The 21530-nt window shown below is 32.5% G+C and overlaps 2 protein-coding genes and 1 long non-coding RNA gene across 5 annotated transcripts; 1 reads left to right on the top strand and 2 right to left on the bottom strand.

The window, feature by feature from the left end:
* Positions 1-1585: 1585 nt before the first annotated feature.
* Positions 1586-9212, bottom strand: LOC104085168 (probable calcium-binding protein CML13). Its single transcript, XM_070187951.1, has 2 exons — positions 8675-9212; positions 1586-1893 (listed from the first exon to the last, which is right to left on the bottom strand). The coding sequence occupies exon 1, from the start codon at positions 9125-9127 to the stop codon at positions 8684-8686; it is 444 nt and encodes a 147-aa protein (XP_070044052.1). The 5' UTR covers positions 9128-9212; the 3' UTR covers positions 1586-1893; positions 8675-8683.
* On the top strand, positions 5599-8124 carry LOC104085169 (uncharacterized). Its single transcript, XR_011411822.1, has 2 exons — positions 5599-6048; positions 7606-8124. It is a non-coding gene; the product is annotated as an uncharacterized lncRNA (long non-coding RNA).
* A 4918-nt stretch (positions 9213-14130) lies between the features above and the next one.
* LOC104085166 (probable calcium-binding protein CML13) lies at positions 14131-18836 on the bottom strand. Of its 3 annotated transcripts, XR_001967085.3 has the most exons (3): positions 18190-18836; positions 15145-16160; positions 14131-14439 (listed from the first exon to the last, which is right to left on the bottom strand). XR_001967085.3 is itself a non-coding variant. In XM_070187952.1 (2 exons), the coding sequence occupies exon 1, from the start codon at positions 18640-18642 to the stop codon at positions 18199-18201; it is 444 nt and encodes a 147-aa protein (XP_070044053.1). In that variant the 5' UTR covers positions 18643-18836; the 3' UTR covers positions 17518-17711; positions 18190-18198. The 3 variants fall into 3 exon arrangements, 2 of the variants coding, with proteins under 2 accessions (XP_070044053.1, XP_018622523.1); XM_070187952.1 differs by lacking the exons at positions 14131-14439; positions 15145-16160 and adding an exon at positions 17518-17711; XM_018767007.3 differs by lacking the exons at positions 14131-14439; positions 15145-16160 and adding an exon at positions 17902-17979.
* Between the last annotated feature and the right edge of the window lie 2694 nt (positions 18837-21530).

Below are 21530 nucleotides of genomic sequence, written 5' to 3'. Positions count from 1 at the left end.
GGTGTTCATGGCTGAAACGAACACAATCGTGAGAACCATAGATGGTTAAGGATTGATTGTGTGACTTATGTTGTCTAGGTATACAACAAAGCTCGACGGTTCAAAGATATCAAATCTACCGATTGACCGAGTATATCCGATATAAGTTCACTACGGAAAGTTCAAATGGAAACCTACTTATCCAGATGCAATTAACTCTTGCATGTAAAACACACACGCGTCCGTGCATTCCTTTATTTTATAGCCATTCCCCATTCATGTGGGGGATTGTTGGAATTTTAAGCTTGTGTAGCTTAAAGAGGGTGAATGAGAAATGGAGGGAAAATGAAATATTTGAGTTTCCCTTGGCAAAGAGACATTGTCCTATATCGGAGGAAGAAAAGGCTTTTGATGGGTATATATATAATTACTCTTCTTCTAGCTCTTAAAGAGTTAAGAAAAAGGCAAGCCTCGCGCCGTCTTCGTCGCTCGCTCGGCTCGGCTTCGGCTTCGGATTTCGATTGATTGATGAATCTTTTTGGACAAAATTCCTTTCAATTATTTAATTAATTAATTAAATAATTAACGAAAAATTCAATCCGGAATAAACCATGACCCGCGACCGGTTCGGTCAGGCCCGTTTGCTTCCCGGATTATTTTAAATACATTTTTCCCGCAATATTTCAAACAACCCTTTTTCCAACAGCCATGGCTGTTTCTGAAAGGTTGCAAACCTTTTCAGAAACAATGCTAGCAACTCTATAAATAGAGTTTGAATCCCAGAATCTTTCCTTACGAAATTTTCTGAGCTTCTTCTTCTTTTTCTTCTGCACAATTAATTCCAGTGTGTTTTACAGCCTTCGAGTGGCTCGCTGTTCACCGGCATTTTGGTACCAACACTCTGGTGAGTTAAATCGTTCTATCCTGGGAGGATATATTCCACCACCTCGGGTACTTGATGTGAATAATTTCCTTAAGGACACACTGTGTATTCAGTGAGCTCGATTTATTCCTATACTGTTTTTTGTTTTCAAGAATCTATTTCGTTAAACAAGTATTACTAACTTTCTGTTTTGTTTTTCCAAAAAGTTTAATTGTTTATTACAGCAATACAGAATTATAACATATAATTGTGCACTTGCCCCTCGAATATGCCCGGGAACTGGGCTTCGATTGTTGTATATTGAGCGCGATACAATTTTAGGAGTCATCCAGTATGCAAAGTGAGAATAATATATGATTAAACTTCACTGGTGCAAATTGACAACCTTTGGCATACACTTAGTTGACAACCTTTGGCATACACTTAGTTGAAATAATCCTTTGGCATACACTTAGTTGAAATAATCCCAGATATATAAGGTGGACACTGCCACACTTCACTGGCTGTTTATTAAGATAGATCATGCACCAGATAAATGACCCAATTACTATTTACCCAGCGATTTTTCATAAGTAGGAGAACTCTTTTTGTCAAAAACGAGTGGATAAAGCATACAACCACAAATAAGAGATGTTTAGTCTAAAACACATTCCTTTCTTTTTTCTTAAATGTTACAAGTAGATTGCTGCATACTATAGCACGTAGAAGTATTGACGCATTGAGTTGAAGATACAAAGCAACTGTACTGTACACAACTGGTTCAACATTGCAAGAAGCAAAGGTATTCCTTAAGTACCTCTATGTTCTACACGATGTTTCAGAATGATGAAACCAAAATACAGGATACAAACCAAAGACTTGAACCAAGAATTGTTCAATGACAGTGCAAGGGAAGAAAACAGTAAAATCAACAATTAGGAAAATGGCTAATGGGGCACAATGAAACATGCAAATAAAAAGGCTAAGCTACCGAGGGAAAAGGTCAGATCTTCTTTCATGCTATGAATAATATAGCCAAAGATGCAAATCACCTGCATGTGAAAAATAAGCAAAATCAGTAAAGTTAAAATATTTCACTCAACTAGTGATCAAAATTAAATATGATATTAATTGTATCAATTGAAATTGTGATAATTATTACCTACCAGAAAGCAAATATTACAACGAGGGTTAACCAAGTGATCTTAAAAAGCTTTTCAAGTTTTAGGGCAAAATTCACAAGGCTTCTCCTGGAAACTATTGTAACATGAACATAGTTTGAACCATGTTTAATCCTATAGGGATTGTTAAGTGTCTCACACAAGTCAATTCTCTTACAGGTGATATCCTCAATTAAAGGTGGATTATAATCTCAACCACAAAATACTTCTTATCCTAGCAAGATGAATCTTCTGCTTTTCCAAAACATCGCAATGTGTTGACAACACAACACAAACGAACAAATGCCATCTCTTTTAACGTATTACTTATGCGTCTTAACATCAGCAAAGAACTCACTTCCTTTCCCTCTTAAGTTTATTCTTATTGTTAACTATAGTAGGCTATAGGAAATAAAGGTCATGATTCATAACTAACCTCCCAACATCAAATATTGTGGTCAAGTTAAGCAATTTGGAGGCAGCATTTACTCATTTATAACTATGTAATTAGTTGTATGTCTTAAATTTTGTCTATTTCTCAGAACTCATAAGTTATCTTAGACCTTTTTTTTTATAGTGGTGATGTCCGAGCCAGCTCGATCATATCTTGACTATTTTGTAGGGTACTTGCTATCTCTAACAGGTAACTCTGCCGCCAATGCAAGCAGCTGGAACGAAATCATCAAGCATTCTTTGAACCCTGGTCTACCATGGTTTTCGTCCCACTTCATCGACCACTAGAACATACTTTTGTGTGCTTATAGCCTTATAGTTATATTTGACTTGACTATAATCTATACCATTTGTTTTAATAACAATGGAGTTCGGACTAACTAGTGAGCATCTAGACTATAATCTATGCAAATTATAAAGGATTACCAATAGTGTTTAGGTGTAACTCAATTGGTCAATCACAGAGCCTCTAATAAATTTTCTTTTAAACAATGCAATTTAAGGGACCTTTTACAGAAGTACAAGAACAGTGGTTATATCCTTCTAATTCCAGTTTCCAACTTTATCCCTACTTGTATTTTTGTTATTTCAAATGCATTTTTAAGACTCATCAAAGTTAAACCACACATCATTAATGCGCCCAACCCCAGTGAGTGCTTAGCAAGCCGATTATTAATTACTTAAATGAATTACTTCTCACAGTTGTGACTTGATTTTAAAAAAAAAATATAAGGTTGTGACTTCATAAAACAAGATCAGAGGATTGTAAGTTCACCAACAACCTCCAGATCTGATTTAGTTTCATTGGAAAAACCAACACACATATCATATTCTCTCTCAGCCTACTACTGAAGATAAATACATATTTAGAGAGAAAGACTTTCTGAAATTCTCTCCTTCCCCAACCTGCAACAGGTAGCCCCCCCCCCTCCCCCAATGTTTATGTAGAAACCCTCAAATTTAACCATTCTGCTCTCCTGAAATGTCAAGAAGTCTATGCACCTAGAGATGTGAATCTCCTCTTCATAATGAAATAAAAACTCTCCAAGCAAGAGCATCTTTGATGATTTTTAAATTTATGGCATATCAAAAGGAAGTTATATCAAAAAACCTTTGAGCCTCTTCAACCTAAACCTGATCAGCTACTATCTTGCAAGACCTATATACATACACCTTCCCTAACTCACCAAAATCATAATCATTCCACCATACAAAGGGGCACAAACCTTGTGCCTTTTAGTGTCACTTTAATTACTTGTTCTAGTTCTATGAACCAAGTGCTACCATTTTGCTCCAAATCCTAGATAAAGACCTAAAAGGAAATCACTAGTTCCAGAGGAGATGCTGGACAAGAAACAATTCTTTCCATCTTCTAAGAATCTCCACTTCACTGTGCAATAGAAAGGTTGCAGTCTTGATGTTTCCTTAGCATTCACAAGTAACAAATGAACTTGCAAAAATACTATGGAGAACCACGCAACTCACAGATGAAGCTTCAACATTCACCATATTCCCTCTTTACTTAAAATGCATAACCTTAAAAGATTCAAGTAGAAGACATTTAAAGTTATTGTTCTTATTTTTTTTATTTTTTTTTAAATGTGGTTCCCTTAACGTCCACATACAACATATTGAATTTCAGATGTATTAAGGAGAACATCACTCTAGCTTCATATAACTAAGCCACATGAGTTGCAGGACAACCATGCAGCTCATAGGATGAATCCTCCTCACACGCTAAATTTTCCCTCTTCACTAATATGTAATACTTCAAAAAAACCAAACAGATGCATACTATCTAAAGTTGTTCTCCTAATGGTCACGCACAAGAAAAGAAGCTGCATATGTATTAAGGAGAACGCCATTCTTGCTTCATTTCGCAACATCACATGAGCAGAAGGATAACAATGCAACTCTTAAGATGAAGCTCATCTCTCCATTTTCCAACTTGACTAAATTGAATAACCTCGAGAGATCCAAATTGATGTTTATCATTAAAAGTTAGCAATATTCTCATTCGCTCCAAACGCATAAGAAGGCTATCCCAAAACCACCCACCTATCCACCTCTTTCATTTTAAACAATGTCCAATATTAGAAAGGAATACTTAAGGAATTAACTAATAAGTTTGGCTCCATACTTAAGGAATCAACTACTAACTTTGGCTCCCAAAGATTTTTACGGAGAATATGTTTCAACATGAAATACTAATACTAAATAAGTGGCCATTGACAATCAATCCTATAAGGGGAAAGATGGATATAGGAGGAAAAAAAAAGAAGGGGTGGGGGGAGGGGGGGGGGGCAGGGGCGAAGCTACAGTGTAGCAAGGGTGCGTCGGAAAATGTTGGAAAAATTACACTGTGTATATAGGTAAAAATTTTGGATTTACATACATGTAATACATATTGAACACCCTTGCAACAATGAAGAGTCATAGCTCAGTGGCAAAGGGTGGTCAAGAGGGCCTCATGGGCGCGGGGTCGATCTTCACTCTCCACAATTTTTGTTGCGTTCCAATTTTTTATTTTTTAAAAAGACAAACAAAATAAACGACGTCGTTAGATCTGTTTGACTTACTTTATAAAATAAAAATATGGAACAAATAATCTTTATAAAACAAAAATTTGGAATAAACAAATCAAAATCCTTAAAAGATCAAAATCGATCCTTCTCAATTTCTCATTCCTCACGCAAACAAAAAGAAAAAATCTAGGTAATTTTGGTCTCCATCTTCTCCTATCTCTTTGACTCTATGCTACAGTAACAGTGCTACTGCAAGTCTGCAAGTGACAAGTGAAGTTCTGGGTTTGGAAGTTCTTGCTGCTCAGTCCTCTCCGCCGGCGCTACTCATCACTCCGACAACACCAGTCTCCATTAATCTAGTCTCCACTCTCCATTGAACTGGTTAGAACTTAGAAACTCTTGTCTTTCCTTTTCTTTTTTGGCTTCAAAGTTTCAGTTTTGGTATTAATTATTAAAGTTCTCTGATTTTTGGTTTGGTACTGTGCCTAAAAAGGGTCTACTCAAGATATTTGAGCACAAATAGAAAGACATGTAAATCCTTGAGTAATAGTAAAAGTTTACTGATTTTGTGTGTCTGCTAATGATTTAGGACTTAGGAATAATATGTTTTAACTACTTTATACATTCAGGGAATTGAAGTTGCAATGAACTTGTTGAAATTTTACAACAAAGTACCAAAAATAAGTTCGGCATCTCAAAATCAATCTAACAGAGAAGAAAATGCCAATCAATCAAATTTTCCCTCGCATTCTTCTCTAAGACAAGAAATTGATACAATTGCTCCACAGTCCGATCCAGCTGAAAGAACTCCAATATTGGAGTATCATCCAAACCATCGCGATGAAATAAGGAGGGCATACATTCAAGGTGGTCCTTGCCAACCTCGATATCATGACTTCCCTCAATCTGACTTTTCTGGATTTAAGCGTCGTTTTAATCCTATATGGTTTGATGATTTTAATTGGTTGGAGTATAGTGTAAGTACTGATGCTGCATATTGTTTACCTTGTTATTTATTTAAGGGCAAAAGTATTCATCAAGGTGGTGGTGATGTTTTTTCGAGTAAAGGGTTTAGGAATTGGAACAGAAAAGAATGTTTTAAGAAACATGTTGGTTTGCCAAATAGTATTCACAATAAAGCAAATAGAAATTGTGATGATCTAATGTGGCAACAACAGTCTATTATTGTTGCATTTGACAAACAATCTGATCAAATTAAGCGAGAGTATTGGCTTCGCTTAAACGCTTCAGTTGATGTGGTAAGGATTCTCTTGAATCCACGATTTGCATTTCGCGGTCATGACGAAAGTGAAACGTCATTGAACAAGGTTAATTTTATTGAAATTCTTTCATGGTATGCGGATAAATATGATAAGATTAAACCCTTTGTGTTGAAACGTGCTCCAAAAAACAATAAGATGACTTCTTCAGATATTCAAAAAGAAATTGTGACCGCATGTAAGATAGAAACTATTAAGGCTATAATAGAGGATCTAAATGGTGACTACTTTCCTTTATTAGTTGATGAGTCTATAGACGTGTCACGCAAAGAGCAAATGGCTATTGTTTTACGGTATGTCGATAAAAAAGGAAGTGTGATGGAGAGGTTTATTGGCATTGTTCATGTTCGAGATACTATTGCTTTTTCTCTAAATAAAGTAATTGTCGATGTACTTGTTCATCATTCTTTAAGTTTATCTTCTATACGTGGACAATGTTATGATGGGGCAAGCAATATGCAAGGTGATATTAAAGGTCTTAAGAAGTTGATTAAACAAGAAAGTAGATCGGCTCATTCTATTCACTGTTTTGCACATCAACTTCAACTAACTCTTGTTGCGATTTCTAAGAAGTGTGTTCATGTAGGTGAACTTGTATTACTGGTTTCAAATATTTTGAATGTGTTGGAACTTTTAAACTTGTGGATGAATTTCGAGATTTTCAAAACAAAAAACTCCAAGAGGCATTAGATATGGGTGAACTAAAAACAGGTAGAGGCTTGAATCAAGAACTTTGTCTTGTTAGAGCCGGTGATACTCGTTGAGGATCTCACTACAAGTCATTTGGAAACTTTATTCGTATGTTTGGCTCTATTGTTGATGTTCTTGATACTCTTGTTGAAGATGCAGGTACTTTAGATGATAGAGCTAAGGCATCGGGGTATCTTGAAGCTTGTCAAACATATAAGGCTGCTTTCTTGTTGCATTTAATGAAAGATATTTTAGGAATCACTAATGAGCTGAATGTATCCTTACAAAAGAAAGAGCAAAATATTGCAAATGCCATGCTACTTGTTCAAGTAGCAAAGAAAAGATTGCAAACTTTAAGGAGGGATGATGAATGAGATTTGTTTGTTGATAAAGTATCTATATTTTGTATCAAGCATGATATTTTGGTGCCTAATTTTGATGATCTATATGTTAACTCTGGAAGATCACGGCGAAAACCTGCTGATTATACTGTCTTTCATCATTATCGTGTTAATGTGTTTTGTAAAGTTCTTGATTGGCAACTTCAAGAACTTAATGATCGTTTTAACGAAGTGACAACTGATTTGCTTCATGGAGTTGCTTGTTTGAATCCAATTGACTCATTTTCAAGTTTTGATATCATAAAAATAATGAAGATGGCTGAATTGTATCCTGATGACTTTGATGAATTTCGGATGAGTGCTCTTGAGAATCAACTTGCGAGTTACATTATTGATGTTCGTAATTTTGATGAAAGGTTCTCCAATCTAAATGGGATTTCTGATCTTTCAAAAAGATTAATTAAGACAAAGAAGCATTCAGTTTATCCTCTCGTATTCCTCTTAGTGAAACTTGCGCTACTTCTGCTTGTTGCCACTGCAACCGTTGAAAGAGCTTTCTCAGCAATGAAGTTTATCAAGAATGACTTGCGGAATCGAATGGATGATGACTTTTTAGGCGGTTGCATAGTGCCTTATGTAGAAAGAGAAGTATTTAGTATTGTTTCTAATGAGTCTATTATAAAAACATTTCAAGAGATGAAGCCTCGTTGAGTACAATTGTAATAAGTAGAATCTCTTTTCGATGCTTCTTATATTAATTTGGATTTATCCAATTGTTTGTACTATTACCCGTATTTTTATAATTTAGCTCGATATCACGTTGTTTGATTTAAATTTTTCGGTGCACCGACTTGTTGAGATTTTTTTTTTGTTCAAGTTTGAACACCCTTGAAAATTTTGCTAGCTTCACCAACGGGGGTGTTCGTTATACAACTTGCACCTCATAGTTCAAAAGAAGTTTAGTTCAGACTCATCTAGTTGTCACACTCTTCTTTCAGGATACAGGTAGTCTCGGAGCTAGCTTGCGTGCTTCTTGACTATTCTACCGAATACATGCACAAGTACGGTAACACTTATTTCCTCTATCTTTTTGCTTTCCGTATATGAAAGTGCGGAGTAGGTACCAGCAGTCTTAATTATGCGAATATAACATCCATTCTAATCATTGAAGATATCATTATTGTTTTTTGTTATTCTTCAGAAACAATAATGTGAAGCACGCACCTTAACGAGTACATTAAGTGTTGAATTTACACAAACTGGTATACATAACCCACGCAAACAACATGAATAACAAGCTTAAGCAAAATATTGGAACAAACTCTGCACGTATAAAACTTTCCGGGGGGATTTTCATCAAATGCTAAAAGATAGAAGGACTCACATGCAAAAATCACTTGGCAACCATCCTAGCAATGAAATCCTCATACCGGATCTTCCCATCGGATCCAACAACAACTTCTCGGATCCACTCATCAAATTCCGCAGGCTCAAGCTTCTCCCCAATACTCGTTAAAATATGCTTTAGATCCGAAACGACGACGAAACCAGTGCCGTCTTTATCAAGGACCTTGAACGCGTCGCGCAATTGGCGATCAAATGGCTCCGGTTTGAGGTGTTTTGACATGAGGTCTAAAAATCGGTTGAAATCGAACGGCGCGGTGAGTTTTTCCTCGGCGATTATTGATTTGAGTTGGGCTTGGGTCGGGTTACCACCGAGTGATCTCATTAGGATCCCTAGCTCCGATGGAGCAATTTTGCCGTCGCCGCTGGTGTCAAAGAGAGTGAATGCCTCCTTCATGGAGGAAATTTGATCGTTGCTCAGATCTTTCACCATTGCTATCTCTTTGCTTTTCTCCTATGTTTCTCTGTCTCTGGATTTTGCCTAACGAAATGGGGATTCAAATTTTGTGGTTATATAAACTTGAAGGGCGTTTAGGCTTTGACATAAAAAATACTGTACGAGATTTGAAAGAAAATATTTTTTAAGTTGAAAAAAAAAGTATTTGAAAATTGAGATATGTATTTTGAAAAATATTGCAATTTATGAAAGAAAAATATTATTTACTTAAAAATTACTCTTTCAAATTTGAAACTTATGTTCAAAATTTCAGTTAAATGTATAATCAAACACAGATTTGAAAATATTATTGAAAAATTGAAAATTTGAAAAAATTATGTCCAAACAGCCATGTTGCTACTAAATACTAATAATGCCCATGAAAGTTAAAATGGGCCCATTCTAACTTAGGATGGAATCTCAATATGCATGGAGACTAATAAAGTAGAAAACATGGATAATATTACGGAGTAATCACCATTTTTTCAGTTAAACACTTACATAGTTGTTCAATTGAGAATTTCTTACTATTATGCCTAAAACCAAAGTATGCCTTACTATTCCTGATTTTTCTTTGCGTTTTTCATGTCTAACTAATGTGTGTTTCCTTTTATGCTTTAATCTATTTTTTCTACATTTTTATGGTCAATCGTTAGGCTTTGGTCTTGTTTGCAATAGAGTTCAAATCAAGATGTGTGCCTAATTACTCACACATCACGTACGATGTTATACTCTTACTTACTGCTAGATCAAAAAGCCTTGGGGGCTTTAATGGCTAATACATATTGTGTTGCTAAGGCTGTCTTGAAGGCAGAGGCGGATCCTGAAGGTTCCGGGTGCCATATTGCTTTGGACTTTGACTTGATCTCTTTTCAGTTTTGGTTCGGGTTATTCGTCTTTTGAATTTATATAGACAAATCGATCAAATAAAATAATTTAATAATTATGGTGAACAGAGCATAAAACTTCAATAATATAACTAATATCAACAAAAAGTAGTGTTATCCATTTACAGTTGTCTTCGACGAATTTTCATATTCTACAGTTATGTTTGACTAAGAGCATGTTTGGACATAAGAAATTTTTTACTTTTTTTCGAAATTTTTTCACTTTTTCGAAATCAGTGTTTGGCCATAAAATTTTAAATTTTCACTTGAAGATGAATTTTTTATTTTTCGAAAATTAGAAAAACTCTAAAAAGCTATTTTTCAAAATTTTCACTCTAATCATTCACAAAACTTCAAAAACAACCCAAAATTATATTCATGTCCAAACACAACTCTAATTTTCAAATAACATTTTCACTTACAAAAAAAAATCATTTTTTCCGAAATTTTACAATTCTTATATCTAAAAGTAAAATACAAAATATCTTTGATCGGCCATTTTCTTCTAAGCAAAGCGTAGAAGGTCATATTGAATCATTTCTTTAAAGGTGACACCTCGAAGTTGTCATGTTTACCAAATATTATTCAGAAATCCTAAATGGTAATTCAGTTGAATTTTTAACCTTTGTCTTTTTACATACTTAAACATGATTATATAAAGTCACAAATTTTCAGAAACAAAAAGATCACCCCGCCCGAAAGATTGCTGCTCTTAGCACGCAATTCAAAGAATGCTAGCTCCCCCTTGTTTTGATCAAAATCTCTCGAAAAATACTCCCAAAAAAAAAAAGATATATAATATTGTATGTGAAATACAATTGACAATAATAATGCATTGGTTCTTAAAGCTTCGAAAGAATCTTATAGACCAAACCAGATAAGTAATCATATTAATGGAAGAATGTTGCAGCAATCCAACATACGCCTCGTCAAAGTGGGCTCAATCATGAATCAATCACTTTAGCATTAACTCTATTTAACTTATAATAATATGATTATTTGACTTATAATCTATACTATATTAAAAATACGAATGTCTTTACCAAAATGCCGTTCGCTTTTTTTTTCTTTTAAAATATATTTTACATTGGATAAAATTATAAAATCAAAAAACTTTCCTAATATTTAGGAGTTGTAAATCAAAGAAGTTTTTTCTAATATAATTCGGTGTTTAATATCTTCTCCTAATAAGGATACAAAATATTAAAGACATAAAAGAATACAAAAAAAGTAGGAGAATTATTTTTGTTGGTTTCGACTTTCGAACAAGGAAATTTCACGATCTTGTGTAATATTTTTGTTCTTTGTCCTTTTTGTTTAATCACAAAGACCAATTTTGCCTCTTTATTTTCCTTTTATATGATTTATTTGTTGTTTTTTTAAAATTTAAAATCATAAGTATTTTTAGAAGCTTTGTTGTTAAATTCGTCTATTTCTATTTTTAAAATTTACTACAGCATTGTGTTTTAAATAATAATTACTGCTGAAAAAATAAAGGTTATTAATTTATGATGAAAAATTAATTACCATAATTTAATTTATAGAAAAACGTAAATTACCTCAATGCACACTCCTGTTAAATAGATGGAAAATGATTTTTTATTTTTTTGGTAAAAAAGAAACTAATATTATTACTAAGAAAGTTTATTACATAATTTAACTTTACAAAACATGAATTAGTTACGAAATTCATCTTGTAGATGATAATTTTTATAGTCAGTTACTAATTAGTCATTGAATAGGATTAGCGATGAATTTATCCATCGCTAATTTTTATTCTTTTTGTAGTTGATTTGTCTATGATACATGGTACCTCGACGATCTTTTTGATACGAAATTAATATAAAAGAACGGGATACATAATAGAACATTAAAGTTTCAAAATTATATTGTTTGTTTTCATGCTTAGCTAGGCCATCCGGTACTTTTTGACTGAATAGGCTCAATATTTATTATTTTCAAGAGCTTATATTTTTAAAATTTATATTTTGAAGGACTTATATTTTTATAATTTTATACGCGTCGATAGAGGGTACGTCAAAAAAATAATATTTAATTATTTTTGTAATATTTAAAATTTTAAAATAAAAATAAAATATAGCTAAGTAAATTGTTTCTTATTTAAATTATACGCAAGATTCCTAACGTATATGATTTTAAAATCACTTAAATTTTATTTTTATAAATTCTTTTCTCATTTGAACACTTTAAAAACAAAGTTTTTCTTAGCTAAAATTACAACATGCTGATTATTATGTGAACAAATATGTAGGATCTTCTAAAATTTAATACTTAAATATTAATTAATATTTCATCATATATAATTTTTTTATTTGAACAAATTGGAAATAAAAGTTTTATTTCACAGAAATATAAATACATTTCAATATTCAAAATTTGAGATGATTTAAAACTAAAAGTTTCAGAAATAATGTTTATTTATATATACTATTATAGAAGTGTAAAACTCCAATAAAAAATATTTAGCATCGATAAAATATGAGTGAAATCAATCCGAGAAAGGACAATGAATGAAAATAAAGAGCATGTCACATTTTTAAACTTTTAAACTCTTTTATTATAAAAGTAGCGTAACTTCATTCTCTACATGAAATATCTATTTTAGAATCTTGATAAATTGAAATTAAATATTATTTTCCTTACTTTCCAGAAAAGTAAAAAACTAATTGATAAATTACATGATTGTAACTAGCATAAAGGCTTTATACTCTGTTTTATATCAATGAAAAGAGTGCACTCTTAATTCTGTTAAAAAGATCGATTGTCCAAAATTTACAATTAATATTAAAATCTTCATTATTTTCTTATATTCTTTACTTGCCTTTTAAAATTAATAAGAAATTAATTATCTTGTTATATAATAACATTACAAATGTAGCATCTATGAAGAGATGTTAGGTGAATACGACAACATAAGATGTTTATATTTGATATAATAAATTAATAATAATTACCGATACTATATAGCTAATCCAACTAAATTCATCATCTTTGCATGTTTCAAAACATATTGAGTTTAACTATTGTGTCAATGTAAATTAATTTTTATTATTTAAACATATATTGCATTTATTTTAACTGCAATTGCTAATTTTCAACAATTTTTTTTTCTTGTATATGTTTAATGTACACGTGCGTTCACGTACACTAACGCTAGTGATATAGAATAGTAGTAAACTTGAATACACATCAAATAAAGACTACAACACACCATCAAATCTAACAAGTATTAATCAAATTTTGATTCTTCATTTAAAATTGGTAGATAAGAAAATTAAACAACTCCTAAACTATATAGAGTTTAAGAAAAGAATAAACACTAGAAACGCTTCTTCGACTTGGCTTTTTCGATCTCTTCACGTAATTCTTTTTTCCACATCTGTTTTTTCTTGTTGATTTGTTGTTCATCAAATTCTTCACCCATCAGCATTGAAATTTCTCTTTCTGTTTCCAGATCGAAACTCTCTTTTATGTTTTTTCTTTGGCTTTGTAACTTCAACTTGGCTTTTTTTAACTCTTCACATAATTCCTTTTCCCATGTCTGTTTTTTCTTGTTGAATTGTTGTTTATCAAATTCTTCACCCATCGGCAGTGAAATTTTTCTTTCTGTTTCTAGATCCAAAGTCCTTTTTATGTTTTCTCTTTGGCCTTGTAACATCAACTTGGCTTGTTTTATTTCTTCACACAATTCCCTTTTCCATATTTCCTTTTTCTTGAAATTACTCTGCTGGGAGCAAGCCATTGGAGAATGAAAACTTTGGGCAGAGAAAAATATATAGAGAGAATGAGAGAACTGAGGAGCAACTTTGGGCAGAGAAAGAAAAATATACTGTATAGAGAATAAGAGAGTAGTAATACTGATGTGCAACTTAAAGAAGAATAGAGAGTAGTAATACTGATGAGCAACTTAAAGAAGAATATATAGAGAATGAGAGAATACTTGGGCAGAGAAAGAAAAATATATATAGACAATGTTTACCCTAATTGACACGCTTTCCTATTCCTATCATCTATAGGAAAGGAAATTTTGATTCAATGTTTCGGAGATTCCTATTTCGTATAGGAAAGCTGAAGGCAAAGACGCGTCGGAAATTTATTTAACCAAAATTGTTACAATTTTATGTTTAATTTTGTGTCAAATCTCAAGAGATCTTAATTTTCACATGTAAGAAATCCAAAAATTAAATACAAGAATCTTTGCTCAGCCATTTTCTTCTAATCAAAGTATCACTATACCGTCCGTATCCAAAAAATATCACCATAAGTATCACTAGAACAAATAATTAAGAAAAAATGGACCTGACAACTCTTCCAATACATAAAGAAGACTTGAACTGGTCAGTCAATTTCCCAAAAAGCTAATCCATCCCATATCTCTGTCTACTCGCTGTGGTAGACTCACTGCATATAAGAAACATTCACAATCAGTTGGGCTACTGGAACCATGTAGTAAGTAAAGGCTTTCTGGGATAGGAAAAAAGAAAAAAAAATACAAATGGCTGGATAAACGACGTCTGTATAGATTTCAGAATAATGCAAGTCTCTCCGTCCCATTTAAGTGCCCTACTGTTAAGATAAAAGCTGAAACTTCGAGAAATTTAAGAAAATGTTGGTAAGTGTAGGGAAATTACATTTGTTTCAAGAGAGTGACATAATTTCGGCACTAGCTCATTAATTAGCAGAGAATCAAGAAAAGCTTATATTGTATTTCAAATATGGCTCTAATAGTCCAAAGCAGTGTTGTGAAGAGCGTAAAGCGAGGAAAAGCAACAACCACCTTTTCGCTTAAAGCGAGAAGCGAAATGCTCGCTATTTTAAAGTGAAGCGGATAACTAAAAGAACAACTACGTAACACATAAGAAAGGCAATAAGAACTAAAAATAAAGGATATAAAAATAAGAGGAACGGCAGTATACCATTCCAGTAAAAAACGGGCAGCATTTCAAACGAAAAAACAGTGCAAGAAAATGAAGAAGAAGGAAGTGGAGAAGAATGAGAAAGAAGAACTGAAGGGAAAAAAGAAATCGCCAGCATTTCACTGCTATTTGGACGCTGAAACAGTGAAAGAAAAAGAAAAAGAAGAAGAAGGAAGAAGAAATCACATACCTAGACCAAACTTGATGATCTTGAAGTTGAAAAGTGTAGAAAACTTGAACCCTGGTCGCCTCTTTCTTTCTCTGTTGTTGCTGGTCGAGATGTTTTAAAAAAAGAACATCTTTTTTAATTAAATAGGCTGGCAGCCATTTAAAACAGAGAAGCGCACGCTTCTTACGCATCGCTTCGCATCGTTCTTCTCGCTTTTTAATGGGGAGAGAGCGCTTTTGAATACCTGCTACGCTTCAGATAGCAGAAGCGCTCGATGGGTCGCCTCGCTTCGCTTCTCGCTTAAAGAGAGGAAAGTCCAACAGATTATCTTTGAAATGGTGTATGGATCAGGAAGAGAGTCTAGCAGCAATGCAATCCAAAGCTGCTATACAGCATAGCTCATACTGAAAGATACCTAAATTAAAACTTATAGCCTAAATGGGCTACTCCATTTGATTCAACTTAGTTTTGGAATGTAACCTTACTTGGGTCAAATAAGAACAGGTGGTTCAAGAACTACACGACGCCTCAAGGTCATGGAAACTGGAAAGGAGAAAATATAAGTGTCTGGCAGAAGTCGTCGGTAGAACAAGTTGTATAAGAACTAATATCACTTAACCCAAGATGGTGGATACGAAAAGGACTACCTGGACAAGAGCTACATGGTCTAAGGGGAAAAAGGGTTGGTTATAGCATAAGTATGCTGAAATAGTGAAATATTATGTGCCTAAAGTCATATCCAAAGTTTACGAGTAACAACGAAGAGGTTTTAACCCAAGACGCAAATGTATTCCTTAAGTACCTCTATGTTCTACACGATGTTTCAGAATGATGAAACCAAAATACAGGATACAAACCAAAGACTTGAACCAAGAATTGTTCAATGACAGTGCAAGGGAAGAAAACAGTAAAATCAACAATTAGGAAAATGGCTAATGGGGTACAATGAAACATGCAAATAAAAAGGCTAAGCTACCGAGGGAAAAGGTCAGATCTTCTTTCATGCTATGAATAATATAGCCAAAGATGCAAATCACCTGCATGTGAAAAATAAGCAAAATCAGTAAAGTTAAAATATTTTACTCAACTAGTGATCAAAATTAAATATGATATTAATTGTATCAATTGAAATTGTGATAATTATGACCTACCAGAAAGAAAATATTACAACGAGGGTTAACCAAGTGATCTTAATAAGCTTTTCAAGTTTTAGGGCAAAATTCACTAGGCTCCTCCTGGAAACTGTTGTAACTTGAACATAGTTTGAACCATTAATCCTATAGGGATTGTTAAGTGTCTCACACTGGGAGGCAAGTCAATTCTCTTACAGGTGATATCCTCAATTAAAGGTGGATTATAATCTCAACCACAAAATACTTCTTATCCTAGCAAGATGAATCTTCTGCTTTTCCAAAACATCGCAATGCGTTGACAACACAACAGAAACGAACGAATGCCATCTCTTTTAACGTATTACTTATGCGTCTTAACATCAGCAAAGAACTCACTTCCTTTCCCTCTTAAGTTTATTCTTATTGTTAAATATAGTAGGCTACAGGAAATAAAGGTCATGATTCATAACTAACCTCCCAACATCAAATATTGTGGTCAAGTTAAGCAATTTGGAGGCAGCATTTACTAAGTTATAACTATGTAGTTAGTTGTATGTCTTACATTTTGTCTATTTCTCAGAACTCATAAGTTATCTTAGACCTTTTTTTATAGTGGTGATGTCCGAGCCAGCTCGATCATATCTTGACTATTCTGTAGGGTACTTGCTATCTCTAACGGGAAACTCTCCCACCAATGCAAGCAGATGGAACGAATTCATCAAGCATTCTTTGAACCCTGGTCTACCATGGTTTACGTCTCACTTCATCGACCACTAGAACATACTTTTGTGTGCTTATAGCCTTATAGTTATATTTGACTTGACTATAATCTATACCATTTGTTTTAATAACAATGGAGTTCGGACAAACTTCTATGCAAATTATAAAGGATTACCAATAGTGTTTAGGTGTAACTCAATTGGTCAATCACAGAGCCTCTAATAAATTTTCTTTTAAACAATGCAATTTAAGGGCTCCTAAACTATTGGTAGATAAGAAAATTATTAAAATTGGTAGATAAGAAAATTAAACAACTCCTAAACTATACAGAGTTTAAGAAAAGAATAAACACTAGAAACACTTCTTCGACTTGGCTTTTTCGATCTCTTCACGTAATTCTTTTTTCCATATCTGTTTTTTCTTGTTAATTTGTTGTTCATCAAATTCTTCACCCATCAACATTGAAATTTCTCTTTCTGTTTCCAGAAAGAAACTCCCTTTTATGTTTTTTCTTTGGCCTTGTAACTTCAACTTGGCTTTTTTTAACTCTTCACACAATTCCTTTTCCCATGTCTGTTTTTTCTTGTTTATTTGTTGTTTATCAAATTCTTCACCCATCGGCAGTGAAATTTCTCTTTCTGTTTCTAGATCCAAAGTCCTTTTTATGTTTACTCTTTGGCCTTGTAACATCAACTTGGCTTGTTTAATTTCTTCACACAATTCCCTTTTCCATATTTCCTTTTTCTTGAAATTACTCTGCTGGGAGCAAGCCATTGGAGAATGAAAACTTTGAGCAGAGACAAATATATAGAGAGAGAATGAGAGAACTGAGGAGCAACTTTGGGAAGAGAAAGAAAAATATACTGTATAGAAAGAGAAATATACTGTACAGAGAATGAGAGAGTAGTAATACTGAGGAGCAACTTAAAGAAGAATATATAGAGAATGAGAGAATACTGAGGAGCAACTTTGGGCAAAAATATATATAGACAATGCTTTCCCTGGTTGACACGCTTTCCTATTCCTATCATCTATAGGAAAGGAAATTAGTTAAGCAATATTTTTGCACTGCAATATTTTTGCACTGCAATATTTTTGAATTTACACAAACTGGTATACATAACCCACGCAAACAACATGAATAACAAGCTTAAAGAAAATATTGGAACAAACTCTGCAAGTATAAAACTTTCAGGGGGGTTTTCATCAAATGCTAAAAGATAGAAGGACTCACATGCAAATATCACTTGGCAACCATCCTAGCAATGAAATCCTCATACCGGATCTTCCCATCGGATCCAACAACAACTTCTCGGATCCACTCATCAAATTCCGCAGGCTCAAGCTTCTCACCAATACTCGTTAAAATATGCTTTAGATCCGAAACGACGACGAAACCAGTGCCGTCTTTATCAAGGACCTTGAACGCGTCGCGCAATTGGCGATCAAATGGCTCCGGTTTGAGGTGTTTTGACATGAGGTCTAAAAATCGGTTGAAATCGAACGGCGAGGTGAGTTTTTCCTCGGCGATTATTGATTTGAGTTGAGCTTGGGTCGGGTTACCACCGAGTGATCTCATTAGGATCCCTAGCTCCGATGGAGCAATTTTGCCGTCGCCGTCGGTGTCAAAGAGAGTGAATGCCTCCTTCATGGAGGATATTTGATCGTTGCTCAGATCTTTCACCATTGCTATTTGCCTTCTCTTTCTCCTATGTTTCTCTGTCTGTGGATTTTGTCTAACGAAATTGGGATTTAAAAATACTTTATGAGATTTGAAAGAAAATATTTTTTAAGTTGAAAAAAAAAAGTATATTTGAAAATTGAGATATGTATTATAAAAAATGAGAAAATTATTATTCACTTAAAAATTACTCTTTCAGATTTGAAACTTATGTTCAAAAATTTAGTTAAATGTATAAGCAAACACAAATTTGAAAATATTATTGAAAAGGGAAAAACAATTATGTCCAAACACCCATGTTGCTACTAATAATGCCCATGGAAGTTAAAATGGGCCCCATTCTAACTTAGGATGGACTCTCAATATGCATGGAGACTTATAAAGTAGAAAACAAGGATAATAAATTCAAGATCGATTGAACTAAATTGAATTAATCAGAAACGGATCGAATAGATTAATTGTACACTCTAATTCAATCTCCTTCACTAGTGGTCGGTTTGCTTTAAAATAGTGACAACCATAACTATCAAATCTTGAATTTGCCTCTGGCCATATTGCTTTGGACTTTGACTTGATCTCTTTTGAGTTTTGGTTCAGTTATTCGTCTTTTGGGTTTATATAGACAAATCGATCAAATAAAATAATTTAATAATTATGGTGAGCAAAACATAAAACTTCAATAATATAATTAATATCAACAAAAAATAGTGCTATCCGTTTACAATTGTCTTCGACAAATTTTCATATTCTAGAGTTATGTTTGACTAAGAGCCCGTTTGGACATAAGATTTTTTTTTTTTCGAAATTAGTGTTTGGCCATAAAATTTTAAATTTTCACTTGAAGATGAATTTTGGAATTTTTCAAAAATTTGAAAAACTCCAAAAAGCTATTTTTTAAAATTTTCACTCTAATCACTCACAAAATATCAAAAATAACTCAAAATTATATTCATGTCCAAACACAACTCTAGTTTTCAAATAACATTTTCACTTACAAAAAAAAAATCATTTTTTTCCGAAATTTTACAGTAAAATACAAAATATCTTTGATCGGCCATTTTCTTTTAAGCAAAGCGTAGAAGGTCGGTTATATTGAACCATTTCTTTAAAGGTGACACCTCGAAGTTGTCATGTTTACCAAATATTATTTAGAAGTTCTAAATGGTAATTCAGTTGAATTTTTAACCTTTGTCTTTTTACAAACTTAAACATGATTATATAGAGTCACAAATTTTTAGAAACAAAAAGATCGCCCGCCTGAAAGATTGCTGCTCTTAGTACGCAATTCAAAGAATGCTAGCTCCCCCTTGTTTTGATCAAAATCTCCTAAAAAATACTCCAAAAAGAAAAAGAAATATAATATTGTATGTGAAATATAATTGACAACATTAATGCATTGGTTCTTAATGCTATGAAAGAATCTTATAGACCAAACGAGATAAGTGATCATGTTAATAGAAGAATGTTGCACCAATCCAACATACGCCTTATTAAAGTGGCTCAATCATGAATCAACCACTTTAGCATTAACTCTATTTGACTTATAATAATATGATTATTTGACTTATAATTTATACTATATTAAAAGTACGAAGTCACTTAACGAAATGTCATATAATTCATTGTTTAATATCTTCTCCTAATAAGGATACAAAATATTAAAGAAATATCAGAATACAAAAAAGTAGGAGAATTATTTTTGCTGGTTTCGACTTTCGAACAAGGAAATTTCACGATCTTGTGTAATATTTTTGTTCTTTGTCCTTTTTGTTTAATCACAAAGACCAATTTTGCCTCTTTATTTTCCTTTTATATGATTTATTTGTTGTTTTTTAAAATTTAAAATCATAAGTATTTTTAGAAGCTTTGTTGTTAAATTCGTTTATTTCTATTTTTAAAATTTACTACAGCATTGTGTTTTAAATAATAATTTCCTCTGAAAAAATAGAAGTTATTAATTTATGATAAAAAATTAATTACCATAATTTAATTTATAGAAAAACGTAAATTACCTCAATGCACACTCCTGTTAAATAGATGGAAAATGAATTTTATTTTTTTGGTAAACAAAAACTAATATTATTACTAAGAAAGTTTATTACATAATTTAACTTTACAAAATATGAATTAGTTACGAAATACATCTTGTAGATGATAATTTTTATATTCAGTTACTAATTAGTCATTTAATAGGATTAGCGATGAATTTATCCATCGCTAATTTTTATTCTTTTTGTAGTTGATTTGTCTATGATACCTGGTACCTCGACGATCTTTTTGATACGAAATTAATATAAAAGAACGAGATACATAATAGAACATTAAAGTTTCAAAATTATATTTTGAAGGGCTTATATTTTTATAATTTTATACGCGTCAATAGAGGGCACGTCAAAAAAAAAATATTTAATCATTTTTGTAATATTTAAAATTTTAAAATAAAAATAAAATATAGCTAAGTAAATTGTTTCTTATTTAAATTATATGCAAGATTCCTAACGTATATGATTTTAAAATCAATTAAATTTTATTTTTATAAATTCTTTTCTCATTTGAACACTTTAAAAACAAAGTTTTTCTTATCTAAAATTACAACTTGCTGATTATTATGTGAACAAATATGTAGGATCTTCTAAAATTTAATACTTAAATATTAATTAATATTTCATCATATATAATTTTTTTATTTGAACAAATTGGAAATAAAAGTTTTATTTCACAGAAATATAAATATATTTCAATATTCAAAATTTGAGATGATTTAAAACTAAAAGTTTTAGAAATAATGTTTATTTACGAGCACTCATCCCATCTCTATTCCACCATATTGTATGTTAGCAAGGAAGTGGAAAGAATTGAAGGAGCAGTTACTCATCAGGCCTAGTGTGTCACCT

This window comes from Nicotiana tomentosiformis, chromosome 11 (genome assembly GCF_000390325.3).
Source record: "Nicotiana tomentosiformis chromosome 11, ASM39032v3, whole genome shotgun sequence".
NCBI lineage: Eukaryota > Viridiplantae > Streptophyta > Magnoliopsida > Solanales > Solanaceae > Nicotiana > Nicotiana tomentosiformis.
This window is presented reverse-complemented; position numbering and strand designations above follow the sequence as displayed.